The 18,469-nt window shown below is 44.1% G+C and overlaps 1 protein-coding gene across 2 annotated transcripts in view; it reads left to right on the top strand.

The window, feature by feature from the left end:
- The first annotated feature begins 1,850 nt into the window (after positions 1-1,850).
- The window catches only part of B3GLCT (beta 3-glucosyltransferase), a 1,077,075-nt gene continuing 1,060,456 nt past the window's right edge, over positions 1,851-18,469 (top strand). For both annotated transcript variants that reach the window (XM_073613355.1, XM_073613354.1), the window contains exon 1: positions 1,851-2,026. In XM_073613355.1, the coding sequence (XP_073469456.1) occupies positions 1,936-2,026 (91 nt within the window). In that variant the 5' untranslated portion in view covers positions 1,851-1,935. The remainder of the gene's footprint in view (positions 2,027-18,469) is intronic.

The raw sequence follows: 18,469 nt of genomic DNA, 5'->3' as shown, positions 1-18,469 counted from the left end.
GATTTATTGTTATTATGTTTTATCATGTTTGCTTTTCAGGTATGTAATTTTTTTATACTTTACTGTTTACTGTGTTTTATTATTAACCATTTTTTTGTTTTCAGGTACGCCATTCAGCTGCAACGCGGATTTATTTATCTTGACAGCAACAGCGTTTGCTCCCACGATACATAAAGGCGTGACTCCAGCGCTGTCGGAGGTGATTTCACCACCACAGTTAAAAAAAAGAGCATATATGCCGAAGCATGGGGGCAGGGGTGGAGGAGTGATTTGCTCCTAACTTTTGGGGCAGATGCCCCCATGCTTCGGCATATATATAATTTAGGCACAGATTTCGTTAAAAAATGTTTTATTTTTTACCATTTTTTTTTTTGTATTTGCTTTGCAGGTATGGTATGTCTTACTGTTATACTGTAATGTTACTTTGTTTTAACCATCATTTGCTTAGCAGGTACGCCATTCAGTTGCAGCGCGGATTTATTTATCTTGACAGCAACAGCGTTTGCTCCCACGATACAGAAAGCCGTGACTCCAGCGCTGTAGGAGGTGATTTCACCACCACAGTTAATAGGGTTTGTATCAGTGTTGCCAACCTACCAGACTGAAATTTACTGACACGACACCCAAAATTTACTGGCACCGCCAAGTTTTTACTGGCATTTCCAAAAGTTATAAAATCACAGTTTTAAGTGCAAATGAGAATATTTAGGCTACAAACAAATACAATATGCAATTAGCAATGTGATTTAAAGTAGATAAGGCAAAAACATATTTATTATTTTATTTTCAATATAGTAAGTAAGTAGCTCAAGGACAGGACTCAGGAGGGAAAGAAATTAGAATGGGCACACACTTACATAAAACTGACTCTCACAGTAACACTGACAGCAGTGTGTAGCAGCACAGATGATGATGAGACCTCACTGACACAACATGTCCCCTCCTGAGTCACAGTGACAGTCTCTCTCCAAGCTAAGCGGTCCCTCCAGTCCTCTCCAGTCTAAACAGCACTGACAGTCCCGATCCCAGCTTGCCTTGCTCCAATACCGCAGACCCCCACACGAGGCTCTGGCCACTCTGCTTGGCTCCATTTCACCATGACATCACACGACATGCTCAGGCACCGCCTCCGCCAGAGTCACCCAATCACACTGTAGCAGGCACTGGGATGGTCTCAGTCAACTCCGGACCAAGCAGAGCGTCAGAGTCATATTTTTTACTGGCAACCTTTTACTTTTACTGGCATTTACTGGCAGGAGAAAATTGTCTGTTTTTTACTGGCTGCCAGTAAAAATACTGACGGTTGGCAACACTGGTTTGTATGTTCATTAGAACTTTTTGCCTGTTCGCATGTTCTGGTGCGGACCAACCTGGGGGGGGGGGTTCGGAACATCCATAATCTTGAGAAAAGAAGAGTCTTTCCAGTCAGGTTTTATGAGGTACATAAAAGGCCTTCACCTATAACAAGGGCTGTACCCATTTTTAGTCACAGCCGCACTGTATAGGCAGTTTGTAGGTAAAGATGAACCAATCCTTTCAACTTTAATTGCATTTTAAATAACTTTTTTTGCTTCTGCATTTACTATTTAAAGTTCAATTGAACTGTTGACACTAAATAAATCCTGTATAATAATAATAAGAGAGAAAACATCTGAAAAGGACACGTTGTAACATTGCACGCTATACAGAGGTGTCCTCTCCCTCTGCATTCATCTCCCCCTACACTTCCACACCACAACACAAACTTTCTTCCCTTTCCTCTATTCACTAGTACGGGTCTGGCCTGATCCAATCGGTGCGCCCCTCTCAGCGGCCAATTAGAATGTGCCCGGATGTAGCCAATCGGCGGCAGTCTCTGATGAGGCCGTCAGAGGTTGGCTGAGCCTGTCAGTGTAGTGGCAGCTCGGTGTACGGAGTGTGTATTGCTGTGTCGGGATGCTGTGTGTGTCGGAGCGCTCTCCTCCTGTGCAGTGCATGCTGAGCTCCACAAACATGCCGGGCGGTATAAGTCTCCTCCTCCTCCTCTGTGAGTACCACATCCCTTATATTATATATATGAGAGAGAGAGAGAGCGCCTTCCACTTCTACACCGGGAACTTTGTGTGTCCTCCCACCCAGGAAACTTTCCCCGGACTACACCGAGCCGGGCTGTGTGAGGAGACCACCGGAGTCCGAGCTCACCTCTCCTCTGTGTGTGAGGGGTGTCCTTCCTCCAATCACCGGGGACCCTCATCTCTGTCCTCCTACCCGGCTCCGATCATCTGCATTCCCTACATCTGTATACAACACCAGCCGCTCTCCTCTCTTCACTCTCACTTTCCGCTCTCATTCCCGTTCATTCTCTTATCTCTCTCTTCTGACTGTTCTTTTTTCTCACACTTTTTTTCTGCCCCCCCCCCCATTCTCACTTCTCTTATTCACTCATGTGCCTTTTTTTTTGGTGTTCCTCCTCTTCTTCGCTCGTCCTCCTGCTCTTCTTCGCTCGTCCTCCTGCTCTTCTTCGCTCGTCCTCCTGCTCTTCTTCGCTCGTGCTCCTTCTCTTCTTCTCGCCCGTCCTCCTTCTCTTCTTCTCGCCCGTCCTCCTTCTCTTCTTCTCGCCCGTCCTCCTTCTCTTCTTCTCGCCCGTCCTCCTCTTCTTCGCTCGTCGTCCTCCTCCTCTTCTTCGCTCGTCGTCCTCCTCCCCTTCTTCGCTCGTCGTCCTCCTCCCCTTCTTCGCTCGTCGTCCTCCTCCCCTTCTTCGCTCGTCGTCCTCCTCCCCTTCTTCGCTCGTCGTCCTCCTCCCCTTCTTCGCTCGTCGTCCTCCTCCCCTTCTTCGCTCGTCGTCCTCCTCCCCTTCTTCGCTCGTCGTCCTCCTCCCCTTCTTCGCTCGTCGTCCTCCTCCCCTTCTTCGCTCGTCGTCCTCTTCGCTTGTCCTCTTCCTCTTCTTTGCTTGCACTCCTCTTCTTCTCTGCTTTTCTTTGCTTTCTTCTTCTCTTCCTCCTCCTCCTTGCTAGTGCTCTTCCTCCTCTTTGCCAGCGCTGCTGCTCCTCTTCTTCTTTGCCCACACTGCTCCTGCTCCCCCTCTTCTTTTCATGCGCCCTCTTCTTCTCTGCTCACACTTCTTTTCTTTGCCCGCGCTTCGTCTTCTCTTATTTGCCCGCGCTTCGTCTTCTTTTATTTGCCCGTGCTTCCTCTCCTTCTCTTCCTTGCCCGCTCTTTGTCTTCTTCTCTTCCTTGCCCGCTCTTCGTCTTCTTCTCTTCCTTGCCCGCTCTTCGTCTTCTTCGCTTCCTTGCCCGCTCTTCGTCTTCTTCGCTTCCTTGCCCGCTCTTCGTCTTCTTCGCTTCCTTGCCCGCTCTTCGTCTTCTTCTCTTCCTTGCCCGCTCTTCGTCTTCTTCTCTTCCTTGCCCGCTCTTCGTCTTCTTCTCTTCCTTGCCCGCTCTTCGTCTTCTTCGCTTCCTTGCCCGCTCTTCGTCTTCTTCTCTTCCTTGCCCGCTCTTCGTCTTCTTCTCTTCCTTGCCCGCTCTTCGTCTTCTTCTCTTCCTTGCCCGCTCTTCATCTTCTTCTCTTCCTTGCCCGCTCTTTGTCTTTTCTTCCTTGCCCGCGCTTCGTCTTTTCCTCTTCCTTGCTCGCGCTTCGTCTTCTCCTCTTGCTTGCTCGCGCTTCGTCTTCTCCTCTTGCTTGCTCGCGCTTCGTCTTCTCCTCTTGCTTGCTCGCGCTTCGTCTTCTCCTCTTGCTTGCTCGCGCTTCGTCTTCTCCTCTTGCTTGCCCCGCGCTTTGCCGTCTTCTCTTGCTTGACCCGCGCTTTGCCGTCTTCTCTTGCTTGACCCGCGCTTTGCCGTCTTCTCTTGCTTGACCCGCGCTTTGTCGTCTTCTCCTCTTGCTTGGCCCGCGCTTTGTCGTCTTCTCCTCTTGCTTGGCCCGCGCTTTGTCGTCTTCTCCTCTTGCTTGGCCCGCGCTTTGTCGTCTTCTCCTCTTGCTTGACCCGCGCTTTGTTGTCTTCTCTTGCTTGACCCGCGCTTTGTCGTCTTCTCCTCTTGCTTGACCCGCGCTTTGTCGTCTTCTCCTCTTGCTTGACCCGCGCTTTGTCGTCTTCTCCTCTTGCTTGACCCGCGCTTTGTCGTCTTCTCCTCTTGCTTGACCCGCGCTTTGTCGTCTTCTCCTCTTGCTTGACCCGCGCTTTGTCGTCTTCTCCTCTTGCTTGACCCGCGCTTTGTCGTCTTCTCCTCTTGCTTGACCCGCGCTTTGTCGTCTTCTCCTCTTGCTTGACCCGCGCTTTGTCGTCTTCTCCTCTTGCTTGACCCGCGCTTTGTCGTCTTCTCCTCTTGCTTGACCCGCGCTTTGTCGTCTTCTCCTCTTGCTTGACCCGCGCTTTGTCGTCTTCTCCCTCTTGCTTGACCCGCGCTTTGTCGTCTTCTCCCTCTTGCTTGACCCGCGCTTTGTCGTCTTCTCCCTCTTGCTTGACCCGCGCTTTGTCGTCTTCTCCCTCTTGCTTGACCCGCGCTTTGTCGTCTTCTCCCTCTTGCTTGACCCGCGCTTTGTCGTCTTCTCCCTCTTGCTTGACCCGCGCTTTGTCGTCTTCTCCCTCTTGCTTGACCCGCGCTTTGTCGTCTTCTCCATCTTGCTTGACCCGCGCTTTGTCGTCTTCTCCATCTTGCTTGACCCGCGCTTTGTCGTCTTCTCCATCTTGCTTGACCCGCGCTTTGTCGTCTTCTCCATCTTGCTTGACCCGCGCTTTGTCGTCTTCTCCATCTTGCTTGACCCGCGCTTTGTCGTCTTCTCCATCTTGCTTGACCCGCGCTTTGTCGTCTTCTCCATCTTGCTTGACCCGCGCTTTGTCGTCTTCTCCATCTTGCTTGACCCGCGCTTTGTCGTCTTCTCCATCTTGCTTGACCCGCGCTTTGTCGTCTTCTCCATCTTGCTTGACCCGCGCTTTGTCGTCTTCTCCATCTTGCTTGACCCGCGCTTTGTCGTCTTCTCCATCTTGCTTGACCCGCGCTTTGTCGTCTTCTCCATCTTGCTTGACCCGCGCTTTGTCGTCTTCTCCATCTTGCTTGACCCGCGCTTTGTCGTCTTCTCCATCTTGCTTGACCCGCGCTTTGTCGTCTTCTCCATCTTGCTTGACCCGCGCTTTGTCGTCTTCTCCATCTTGCTTGACCCGCGCTTTGTCGTCTTCTCCATCTTGCTTGACCCGCGCTTTGTCGTCTTCTCCATCTTGCTTGACCCGCGCTTTGTCGTCTTCTCCATCTTGCTTGACCCGCGCTTTGTCGTCTTCTCCATCTTGCTTGACCCGCGCTTTGTCGTCTTCTCCATCTTGCTTGACCCGCGCTTTGTCGTCTTCTCCATCTTGCTTGACCCGCGCTTTGTCGTCTTCTCCATCTTGCTTGACCCGCGCTTTGTCGTCTTCTCCATCTTGCTTGACCCGCGCTTTGTCGTCTTCTCCATCTTGCTTGACCCGCGCTTTGTCGTCTTCTCCATCTTGCTTGACCCGCGCTTTGTCGTCTTCTCCATCTTGCTTGACCCGCGCTTTGTCGTCTTCTCCATCTTGCTTGACCCGCGCTTTGTCGTCTTCTCCATCTTGCTTGACCCGCGCTTTGTCGTCTTCTCCATCTTGCTTGACCCGCGCTTTGTCGTCTTCTCCATCTTGCTTGACCCGCGCTTTGTCGTCTTCTCCATCTTGCTTGACCCGCGCTTTGTCGTCTTCTCCATCTTGCTTGACCCGCGCTTTGTCGTCTTCTCCATCTTGCTTGACCCGCGCTTTGTCGTCTTCTCCATCTTGCTTGACCCGCGCTTTGTCGTCTTCTCCATCTTGCTTGACCCGCGCTTTGTCGTCTTCTCCATCTTGCTTGACCCGCGCTTTGTCGTCTTCTCCATCTTGCTTGACCCGCGCTTCGTCGTCTTCTCCATCTTGCTTGACCCGCGCTTTGCCGTCTTCTCTTTTTCATCTGCACTCTCCTTTATGGGCACACTCTTGTGCTCTCTCTGTGTCTCTCTCTCTCTCTCTCGCTAAATGTTTTTGTTTGAGTTTCTGTCAGACCACATTGTTAGTTTTGGATGGACAAGGTGCTAATGAGTTGTTGCAGGGTGCACAGTTTTCACTGATCCATGTTGGTCAAGAGACAATATGGTGTTGAGAGATGGGACTGCTGCTTTGTATGTGGTCCCAGCTCTATTCTGTACTCCGAACAGTTAAGGAAATTTTATTTGCAGAATTCCAGATGTAATATTTCTATTTGAGACATATTGGGGTTGTTCTGGGTAGGTGACAGGGCCCCCATACTTAAATGATATAAAGTATGAATGGTAGGAATTAGGGCTGCAACAACCAATTTTTATCATAATCGATTAGTTGGCCGATTATTGTTTCGATTAATTGGTTAATAACCCTAAAAGAAGTGTGGTGTATAATTTAGTTAATATGTAATGTTTAAAAAAAGGCAATTTATTCTCAAATATCTCTATGCAGTGGTAAATATAAATAACCAACTATATGATTAGGGAGCAAAATGTCTACTCTACCTGAGAATAACAGACAAAAGAGATATACTGTATATACAATTAGAGGTTGAATCTGGTAAATATAATCAGACTCAGATCTTTTTTTTTAAAGAAAAAAAAAAGTTAAAGACAGTTTTGCAGATTTTCAAACAGAACTGTAATATTTTTTTATGCTGGCCATATAAAAACAATGTCATTTTAAGAACGTTCGTTCGATTTTCGAATCGTTAGTTGGGTCAAATTGATGTTCGTTTTCAAGCGCAGTGGCTAGAAAATTTGGAAAAAATAGAAAACCACTTGGTCAAAGTAATTTTCAGACAGTGTATGTTAGGGTTGTCCCGATACCACTTTTTTAGGACCGAGTACAAGTACCGATACTTTTTTTCAAGTACTCGCCGATACCGATTACCGATACTTTTTTTTTTAATGTCACGTGACAGTTTTTTATTTGCTATTTTTTTTTTGGGGGGGGGGTTGGTGAACGTTGTATGTGTGTGTGTTTTTTTTGTTTTTTTTTACAATTTTTATTTTTTACAATAATATTTTTTTATTCTTTATTGTTTTTTTTTTTTTTTTTTAACAGCCCTTTTGGGGGGCTTTGGTGAGATATCAGGGGTCTTAACAGACCTCTGATATCTCCCCCTTGAGACAGAGAAAGAGACAGAGGATAGAGATTCCCCAGTCCCTTTCTCTGCAGCGTCAGCTGCACTGAGAATGAATGGAGAGAAGACAGCGGCTTCTCTCCATTTATAAACTGACACATCGTAATCACAGGAGATTACAATGTTTCAGTTATATGAATGGACAGAGTCAGCTGACTCTCTCCATACACAAAGGAAGGAGGGGGAGGACGGAGGAACTGAGGTGGAGAAGGAGGGGACAGATAAGGAGAGAGGAATGCAGGGGACAGATAAGGAGAGAGGAACGAAGGGGGAGTAGGAGGGGGACAGATAAGAAGAGAGGAATGCAGGGGACAGCGGAGAGGCACAGAGGAACGGAGGGGGCACGGAGGAGGATGCAGTGACAGTCAGCTGTGAGCGATCACCGCTGTATGTCACTAAAGCTAGTGAAAGCCGCTGGGGGAGAATCTTGTAACTCCGCCACGCGCCAATCACAGCTGTCTTCTAGGTATCGGGGGAAGCATCGGGAGCATTTGCCCGAGTACAAGTACTTGGGCAAATGCTCGGTATCGGTGCCGATACCGATACTAGTATCGGTATCGGGACAACCCTAGTGTATGTGGTTTTCATTCAGAAATTACATTTATTTTAAAACAGAATGTTAAAAGCAAGTGAAAATTTCAAACAACATTCATTCAGCGAATGTACAAAGATTTTTCGTATAAATATTCTCGTCTGAAAATTGATCTGTGTGGCCAGCATAAGGCTCCGTACACACCTATGCAGTTTGCTTTGATCTGTTTCTACACTGCTTTTTGCTGTGCGTTAAGTACAGTATAGAGTGCCCCTATAGCAAGGTAAAGAAAATTTCTGCCTTTAGAACCACTCACTTTCTGCCCAGGACTACATGTCCCATGATGCATTGCTCCTCACACATTCACAAGTTCTCAGGCACTTACTGACATGTATGGACGGTGTACTGAGCTGTATGTGTTCTGCACTGTATTTCCTGATATGTAAACAAATAATGCATTCTGTATGCAGGCCAAATAATTGGCTGGCCGATTGATCGATTAATTTCATAATCAATTAGTTGTCGATTAATCAGTTAGTTTCAGCCCTAGTAGGATATCACTGTCAAGGATATTACACTAGACTCCTTGCCAATGGTTTTAGGTGGTACAGCTTTCTCCTGGATGGGGTTTCTTCTGCCTATACGTGTAGGGTTAAGCTCGGTGGATGACCACACACAACTTCAAATGTGGCTTGTGACAGTAGGGCCTCATGCACACTGGATGCTTGGCCATTTCTCCTACACGCCTTTTCTCCTGACAGCAGGTTTTTGGTAGAAAATAAATTTGATGCTTATAAACATGTGTAATGTGTTTAGGAGCATCAAATCAAACGCCTGGTCATTAATTCATTTAATTGGCCAGAATTTATTGTGGGCATGGAATGAATTGGCGCTCAACTTACCTAGCGTTAACGCGCCCCAAGCTTTTTTTTTTTTTTTTGTCAAAATGCCGCTGCTCCTGGACTTGCTGGCAGTGTTTTTTTTTTTTTTTTTTTTCTTCTGCCTCTAAATGCCTATGTGTACAAGCTAAGGCCATATGTACACTGCTGCTGGTAAACGGACGTTTAGGATCAGTTGGGCATTTTTTTTTTCAACTGCTTCTGAACTCTCCTCTGTTATCTTATCAGTATCAGTGTCGTTTAGAGGTTTTTTTTAGAACCCAAAAAAATGCGTTTAGAGGCATTTCAAACGCCAATCGCGACTACACACGTTTAGGCGTGTTTTCATCTAGTAGCGTTTTTAAAGGGAAACATTTTATCTATTGCTTTTTAGCCTGGAAAAAGCTAAAAACACACCATAAACTCAATTATCATGGTATGCAAGCTTGATATACCATGTGATATTCCCCTCTTCAGCCGATTATGCTGTACAATACACAACTTGCATTACGTGACGCTGAAGAGGAATTTCACTCACCCGTCAACCGTTGAGAATTTGCGAACTAGACGGAGTCTAACCTCTTCCAAGAGAACATCAAAGGTGGCCTGTGGACATGCATTGAGGCATCAATGGATGTGTCCAGTAGTGACAAACTCTGGTCCTCTCACGCAGTTTTCTACATCTTGGGGGACATCAGGAGCATTTCCTCACATATGCTCATTATATCCATATTAACAAACCAACCAAAAAATAACAGCTAGCTACAAGCACCCTGCTTTAACAGGTGCTACTCACACTGTTGTCTCACTGAATGACTGAAAGAGTTAAATACTTGTTTTTAGTGCTTTCTAATCATTTGGGAGGGTCTCATGAGGTTATCTTTAGTAAACGCATCTGAGCGCAAACGTGGCTTGTAAACTCTGCTAAACACACGTTTTTAAACGTGGATTACTAGCTGTGATGTTTCAGCGCTCAGGAGAGGTTGAGAAACGTCCCGTGTACTTGAAGCCTAACATGCAGGGGCATTTAGAGGCAGAAAAAAATATTCCAGACGCCCCTACCAGCCACATCAAAAAACATCCAGTGTGCTATGTATGCACTAAAATGCCTTCCCAAAGGGGCTGTAATGAGCAATTTGACCATTGAAAGCATTGGTTATTGCACACAGATATTTTACATCTTGCTGACTGTCCTATACGAGTATGTTCCCTTTATGTAGAGAATGAAGAGCGAACTGCTTATGCAGTGACTACATTCAGGCAAAGTTACAAAGAAGATTGCAGTGATGAGTTCAAGAAGATACACATTTCTCTTAGCCTGTTATTCCTATTAAAACTTCTACCTATAGACAGCCAGTGGTTTCTATACTTTCCAAGGCAAATACAGAGGTCAGAAGCTGTGACCTCCACCCCATAGTGTCCAGTTTAGTCTATAAATTGTTTATCTATTCTCCCTTTTGGGGATGGTTTTCCCTGCACTGGAGTGTGATTGAAAATTGTCTGTCCAGCGTTCACACATGTAACTCTTGGAGTGCGGATGAAGACAGAACACACATTTGACCTATAAGATATCCGTAAATGGTTTTATTCTAAAATGCAATTGTGCACTAAAAAAATGTATTTGAAGAAAACCTACTTCTTGCCTTTGGCTGATAAAAACCCATTTTCTTGGATGTTTCCCCATGCTCTCATTGAGGTTAGATTGTCTTATTATATAATGGTCCGTGCACATGTATCATCTGTTCTTGCTGATTCTAGGAGGTGACATCCTCTAATGCTGACATTCCTACAAGACAATCCATCAAATATTGTTCATTAACATGCAGCTTGCCATAGGGTTCCTGTTAATGTGCTCCTTTATCATTTTCATTCATATAGGGATCTAGGCGATGTATGATTTTATAGGGGCATATGAATATGCTTGCAGTTATGAAATTAGTGTGTTTAAAGCAACCCTGTTGCTTCACACATATTCTGCAGGGACAGGGCATAGCTGTAAAAGTAGACCCTCTCGCTGCTTGTGATGCTCTGACCCTGAGAAATGGTCCCCCGAAGTCCAACAGGAACCCAGCACTTCCAAGAGTCCCGAATGCACCATACACCCCTGGTGCGCCCAACTCCCCCGCTATCTATCTCGGATCGGCATAGCTGGTCCCGCCAGGTAGAGGGGAGGGAAGAGAGCAAGCAGCTCTCCTCTCCCTTATTGCTGTTGACCCAAAAGTAACGTGTGACACTTCCGGGTCCCTGTTGACAGTTTCCCCTGCCATCAAGGCTGGGAAAGAATGTAATGCAGTATGATCTGCATTGCATTACAGTCAGTGGAGCACAGGAGAGACATACAGAGTCTTTTAGACCTTGTCTTGGCTGTCTCATTAAAGAGAACCCAATACCAAAAAAATCATCACATAAGGGACTTTTTGTCGGCCCCACCCATCCCCCACATAAACACATGTACAAACGTAAACGCATGCAACAGGGCGCCTACACATGAAAAGTTTGATTGCGATACACATTACGTATCGCCGCGCATGCCGGAAAGAGAACAATAATTCTAGCACCAGACCTCCTTCGTAATGCTAAACTGATGACTTATAGGGGCTTTTAAAGTGTCTTCTATAGAAAATATAGGGTACTGAAGTTTGTTGCCATTTCACAAGCAAATGCAAATTTAAGGTTAGACATGCTGGGTATCTATTTACTCGGTGCAGCCTATATTTTACCAAAAAATAGTGTAATTTATTGCGGTTTTGTGCCCCCTAAAATTAACTTTTAATGTGTTTTTTACTGAAATATCAGTACCACTTTTTTATAGTAATATGACATAAAAAAAATGAAACTACCACTGTTTTATTCTCTAGGGTGGCTGCTTTTAGGAAATATATAATGATTTGGGGGTCTTATGTAATCTTCTGGCCTGAAATGATTTTTTTAAATGTATACAAAAAAGGGTTAACCCTTTCGCTGGCCAAGTCCGTATGCCATGCAGACCTGCATTGCATTCCTCCTCTGTTGTAAGCTCATAGTCACTTTAGTGACCATAAACATATAGCAGAAGTGTTCAGCAGATGCCGCTAAACAAACTGATAGCTCTGATCAGTGGCTAATAAGAAACCAATCAGAGCTATTTCCTTGAAATTACCACCCCCCCCCCCCCCAGCCGCCGGTCCACTGTGCCGTGTCACCCCGCCACTCCACTTGCCTTTGCTGTGCTCTAAATTGCCGTGCCGTGACCCCCCCCCCCCACAAAAAAAGTAAAGAATATTAAATAAAAATTTACCTGTGCACAAAAAAAATTGTAAAAAAATAAAAAACATACTAAGGGTAGATTTAGAGATTTGTCTAAATCTCCCTTGCCTCTGGAGCCCGATCCACGTTCAGATCACACTCCAGTGGCTACTGATAGGTGGTGAGGAAGCGATGCGGTGACTCCTCGTCGCCTGTTTTAAACCCATTTTACCAAGAAATGTGCCGCATCCGCATGCATTGCACAAGGTTGCGGGGCATTTGTGGAGCTTCCACGTTGACATGAATATGTAGTGTTTGGGTGAAGGCATCGCTATACGTTGGGTTAACTTTACTGCGGGCACGAAGCATCATGGCATCATCACCCTGTCCACTGGCTATTGCAGCTTAAGGAGGGGTGTTCGGCAGGCTCAACCGTGCATTTGTCCCACAACCTTGTGCAATGCATGCGGTTGCAGCCCATTTGTTGGTAAAATGGGGTTAAAACTGGTGGTGAGGAGGCGTCGCATCGCTTCCTCGCTGCTTGTCAGTAGCCACTGGAGCACGATCCGAACGTGGATTGGTCTTCAGCGGCAATCAGTAGTACCTTTTTTATTCTACTGGTCCTGTGCTTTCAGAAAATATATGGTTTGGGGGTCTTTCACAACCTAACAGCTGTAAGTGAAAAATGAAAACCTCCAAACTTTTAGAGAAATGTTTGTGTACGTTTTGATTTTAACCATTTTGCAAAAAGGCTCAATTCAAAATTGACAAATATTTGGTATTTATTAACTCAATACAGTTTAAGCTTTCATATTTAGTAGAAACTTTGCAGGAATTTTGTAAAATTTGCTGTGTTTGTATCTGCTAACAATGATTTTAGTGTATTTTTAGCAAAAATATTATTTTTATAAACATTTGCGTAAATATCACAGGGCCTTAAAAATTGGTAGCATGTTCTTTTTATTCTACAGGTCATGTGCTCTCTTTTACAAACTCTGAAAGCTGTGAGTGAAAAATGAAAACCTCCAGATTTAAAAAAAAATTTGGATATTTGCATTTTTGCGTACGTTCAGTTTCACCATTTTGCAAAAAGGCACAATTTTAAAATTGACAAATATTTGTTATTTATTAACTCAATACAGGTTAAGCTTTTATATTTAGCAGGAATTTTGTAAAATGTGCTGTGTTTTTATCTGCTAATAATGATTTTAGTGTATTTTTTAGCGAAAATATTGTTTTGATAAACATTTGCGGAAATACAGCGAAGTCTTAAAAATCAGTAGTGCCTTTTTATTCTACTGGTCATGTGATTTCAGAAACTATATGGGTTGTGGGGGGGTCTTTTACAAACTCTGAAAGCTGTAAGGGGAAAAATAAAAAAAAAGCAATGGAAAAATTGGAAAAATGGTCTGGCCAGCTGAGTTTAAAAGTGGAGCACGCAGGGACTGGCAGTAAAAAGGCTAAAGGATAGGTTCACCTTCAGGAATATGTTACATGTTCCACCCGTAAGCTTTGTTGGCTAAAAAAAAAACAAAAAAAAATGGCCCCTGACTCTTTTAGCTGGCTCCTAGATTCAAAGCAAATTTGTCAAGCCCTGTGTTCAGGTCTTGTATAAAGTGTTCCAGACATTCTAACAGGGTGAGGAATGTAATGGTAGAAGTGTCTCAGAGATGTATGCACGGAAAGTATTCAGACCCCCTTAAATTTTTCACTCTTTGTTATATTGCAGCCATTTGCTAAAATCATTTAAGTTTTTTCTTTTTTCCCTCATTAATGTACACACAGCACCCCATATTGACAGAAAAACAGGGAACTGAAATGTCACATGGTCCTAAGTGATCAGACCCTTTGCTATGACACTCATATATTTAACTCAGGTGCTGTCCATTTCTTCTGATCATCCTTGAGATGGTTCTACACGTTCATTTGAGTCCAGCTGTGTTTGATTATACTGATTGGACTTGATTAGGAAAGCCACACACCTGTCTATATAAGACCTTACAGCTCACAGTGCATGTCAGAGCAAATGAGAATCATGAGGTCAAAGGCCTGAAGAGCTCAGAGACAGAATTGCGGCAAGGCACAGATCTGGCCAAGGTTACAAAAAATTTCTGCTGCACTTAAGGTTCCTAAGAGCACAGTGGCCTCCATAATCCTTAAATGGAAGACGTTTGGGACAACCAGAACCCTTCCTAGAGCTGGCCGTCCAGCCAAACTGAACTATCGGGGGTGAAGAGCCTTGGTGAGCGAGGTAAAGAAGAACCCAAAGATCACTGTGGCTGAGCTCCAGAGATGCAGTCAGGAGATGGGAGAAAGTTGTAGAAAGTCAATCATCGCTGCAGCCCTCCACCAGTCGGGGCTTTATGGCAGAGTGGCCCGACGGAAGCCTCTCCTCAGTGCAAGACACATGAAAGCCCGCATGGAGTTTGCTAAAAAAACACCTGATGGACTCCAAGATGGTGAGAAATTAGATTCTTTGGTCTGGATGAGACGTAGAAAGAACTTTTTGGCCATGCTGTGGGGGTGATTTTCAGCTGCAGCGACAGGACCACTGGTTGCAATCGAGGGAAAGATGAATGCGGCCAAGTACAGGGATATCCTGGATGAAAACCTTCTCCAGAGTGCTCAGGACCTCAGACTAGGCCGAAGGTTTACCTTCCAACAAGACAGTGACCCTAAGCACACAGCTAAAATAACAAAGGAGTGGCTTCACAACAACTCTGTGACTGTTCTTGAATGGCCCAGCCAGAGCCCTGACTTAAACCCAATTGAGCATCTCTGGAGAGACCTAAAAATGGCTGTCCACCTACGTTTACCATCCAACCTGACAGAACTGGAGAGGATCTGCAAGGAGGAATGGCAGAGGATCTCCAAATCCAGGTGTGAAAAACTTGTTGCATCCTTCCCAAAAAGACTCATGGCTGTATTAGATCAAAAGGGTGCTTCTACTAAATACTGAGCAAAGGGTCTGAATACTTAGGACCATGTGATATTTCAGTTTTTCCTTTTTAATAAATCTGCAAAAATGTCAACAATTCTGTGTTTTTCTGTCAATGTGGGGTGCTGTGTGTCCATTAATGAGGGAAAAAAATGAACTTGATTTTAGTAAATGGTTGCAATATAGCAAAGAGTGAAAAATGTAAGGGGGTCTGAATACTTTCCGTCCCCATTGTACAGATTGATTTTACTGTTGTGGGTTTAGTAACACTTTAAGGTTCATGGAAGTTTTGCCAACCTTCCTGGGTATGGCTGCAAAAGAAAAATTGACCCCAGAATGCAGAAAAGGACAGTGTTTATGGTAGACAAAGCCACAGAGCTACAAGCTGAACTTCAAGGTCAAGGTACATCAGTGTCTGATTGCATCATCCATCATTTTTTGAGCATCAGTGGGCTCAAAGGAAGAAGACCCTGGAGACTTCAATGCCAAAAGGAAAACATAAAAAGCCAGTTTGGATTTTGCTGAAAAGCATATTGAGAAGCCACAATTCTTCTGGGAGAAGACAGATGAGACAAAACTGAAGCTTTGTTGGCAAGTCAGCTGTAAGTGCACTGATGAAAAAATGAATCTTTCAGTTTCAGCTCAGTTATGTTTTGGAGTTGCTTTGCTGTGTGTTGGCACAGGGTGCCTTGAATCTGTGCATGGCACAATGACATGTCAAGACTATCAAATTCTGGAGTGAAACGTACTGGCCAGTGTTACAAAGCTGTGTCTTGGCGCACTTCATAGGCCATCAATAGCATAATGACCTTAAACACAGCTAAAAGCACCCCAAATGGCAAAGAATTGGACATTGGATTATTTGAAAATTGACTTCTGTGAATCCTGATCTGAATTCTGTTAAAGATCTACTGAACTGAACTGAAACAGGCAGTGTGGAGAAGGCACCTTTCAATCCTGGGACAGCTGTAGCAGTTTTCTCATGATTTGGGGACCAAACTACCAGTTGGCAGGTACAGAAGAATCCTTGAGAGCTGCTCAATCACTTGTTTGTAGTGGTTGTCACTAATGGTGGTGCAATTGGCAATGTTCTTGCCATTTTCATTTGTCTTATTTAAAGGATAAGTTCACCTTTCCTGAAAAAATAAAAAAATGCATTTATTTTCGCAGGAAAATATAATTTTTCTTGTAGAAGCCTGGAAAGCCCCCTACTGGTTATGCTTAAGTTCTTTTAAAATACATACTTACCTGTCTATTATATCCAGCATCATCCTACAGTGATCTGCTGCTCAGCTGTCTGTGCCTGTGTCTTGCGCCACAATCTAGGTCCTACTCAGCCAGCTGCTTCTTCTGGGTTCATGCAGCCTTGTCGCTGATGAAGTTAACAATCCCGTCCCTCCAGCCACTCTGTAAATGGGCTATGTGATGGGGATGTCCCAGGAGGCTGCAGGCGCAAGACACGTTATTCTCCCCTAGATGAGAATAGCAGTGGGGGGTAAAAAAAAAAAATGAAAAAAGAAATGGCCCTCCCACTCAAAAAATTAAAAGGATGGCTCACTTTTTTTTAGTGCAGAAGTGAGGGGGTTGAGGCAGAGACTAAGGCCTCATGCACACTGAACGTTTGGCCATCTCTCCTCCTCCTTTCTTTTTTTTTTTTCTTTTTTTTTATTTATTTTTTTTAAATTCTTTATTTTATTGATTTTTTTTTTTATTGTTTTTGCTATTTATCTCATGTGCTGAAACATTCAACAGCTTACTTCTGGTTCACACAGGGGCAACACTTGCAGGTCGACTCACAGAGGCTACCTGCACACGACTTCAGCGGCGACTTGCATAGAAGTCGCTGTATAGAAGTCAATGCAAGTAGCCTGAAGTCGCCCCAAAAATAGTACAGGAACCTTTTTCTAAGTCGGAGCGACTTGCGTCGCTCCTATTAGAACGGTTCCGTAGTACAGAACGGGATGTGACTTGTCAGGCGGCTAAGTCGCCTGACAAGTCGCCCCTGTGTGAACCGGGGCTTAACCACATTATCAGTAAGGAACTTCTATAAAAACTAATAGTAAAATCTTCTTTTCTACATTTGCAACCGATTTTTCCCTTTTTGTCCTTTGTACAGTGTCTAGAATAAAAGGTTACCGTGCCAACACTTTATACTGTTTTACGAATATATTTAGAATTTAATCCATGGGCGCTTAACCTGTGGTCCTCTGGCTGTTGCAGAACTAAAAGTCCCATCATGCCTCTGCCTTTAGGAGTCATGCTTGTAACTGTCAGCCTTGCAATGCTGTTTAAATGTTTGTTTTAATCCCAACTCTGGATTCGGCTCCTCACCTTCTCTGCTTCTGGCCCCACCCACTTGCAGCACCCTTGGTTTCATAAAATTTTATATATATATATATATATATATATATATATATATATATATATATATATATATATATATATATATATATATATATATATATATATATATATATATATATATATATATATAGTATATTCTGTCTAATTAGCTTGTGGGGATCACCTTTTCTGGAAATTAAAGTCAGTGTGCAGGCAGTTTCTTTAAAATCTGCCGGGTTGCCAGCTTTATTTAGAAGAGGTTTGTAAAGTCATGAAAACAAACAAAAAACAGTAAAGTAAATCCTTGCTGTCTGGCGCTAAACTAAACAGTAGACTCCTCTCCATACGGTATGGGGCTGGTCCCTGTCACCCACAAAACATGTGGTAAAGCAAACCTTCTTTTTAAATCCAAACAGAGCTCCTCTCTCTGATTCCCTTCTGAGTCTGAGACCAGAGCTCTGCTGTGCTCTCTTCTTGCTCATTTAACCCTTTCATGACTAAGCCTATTTTTTGAAATTTGGTGTTTACAAGTTAAAATCCATATTTTTTGCTAGAAAATTACTTAGAACCCCCAAACATTATATTTATATTTTTTAGCAGAGAATCTAGAGAATAAAATGGAGATTGTTGCAATATTTTATATCACACGGTATTTGTGCAGCGGTGTTTTAAACGCAAATTTTTGGAAAAGGGACACTTTCATGAATTTTAAAAAATCCAAACAGTAAAGTTACCCCAATTTTTTTTGTATAATGTGAAAGATGATGTTACGCCGAGTAAATAGATACCAAACATGTCATGCTTTATAATTGCACGCACTCGTGGAATGGCGACAAACTATGGTAGCTATGAATTTCCATAGGCGACGCTTTCAATTTTTTAGAATTATTGCTCTCGCCCTGACGATCGCGGCGATACCTCACATGTGTGATTTGAACACCGTTTACATATGCGGGCGCGACTTCCATATGCGTTTTCTTCGCTGCGCGAGCACGCGGGGATGGGGGCGCTTTAAAATTTTTTTATTTATTTATTTTTATACTTATAAATTGTGTTTAAAAAAAAAAAAAAAATGTTTTTTTTTTTTTTTTACTTTTATTGCTGTCACAAGGAATGCAAACATCCCTTGTGACAGTAATAGGTGGTGACAGGTACTCTTTATGGAGGGATCGGGGGTCTAAAAGACCCCCGATCCCTCCTCTGCACTTCAAAGTATTCATTTTGCTGAAAACGGCGATTCTGAATACTGTGTATTTTTTTTTAAATTCGGCGCCATTGGCAGCCGAGTAAACGGGAAGTGACGTCATGACGTCGCTTCCGCGTTTACAATTAGAAGGCTGGAACAAAGCCATTTATGGCTTCGTTCCAGCCCGCCCCCAGCCGCCGGAGGCAGCCGATTGGACACCGGGCCTCCCG

The sequence above is a fragment of the Aquarana catesbeiana genome, linkage group LG02, assembly GCF_042186555.1.
Source record: "Aquarana catesbeiana isolate 2022-GZ linkage group LG02, ASM4218655v1, whole genome shotgun sequence".
In the NCBI taxonomy this organism is placed as follows: Eukaryota; Metazoa; Chordata; class Amphibia; order Anura; family Ranidae; genus Aquarana; species Aquarana catesbeiana.
This window is presented reverse-complemented; position numbering and strand designations above follow the sequence as displayed.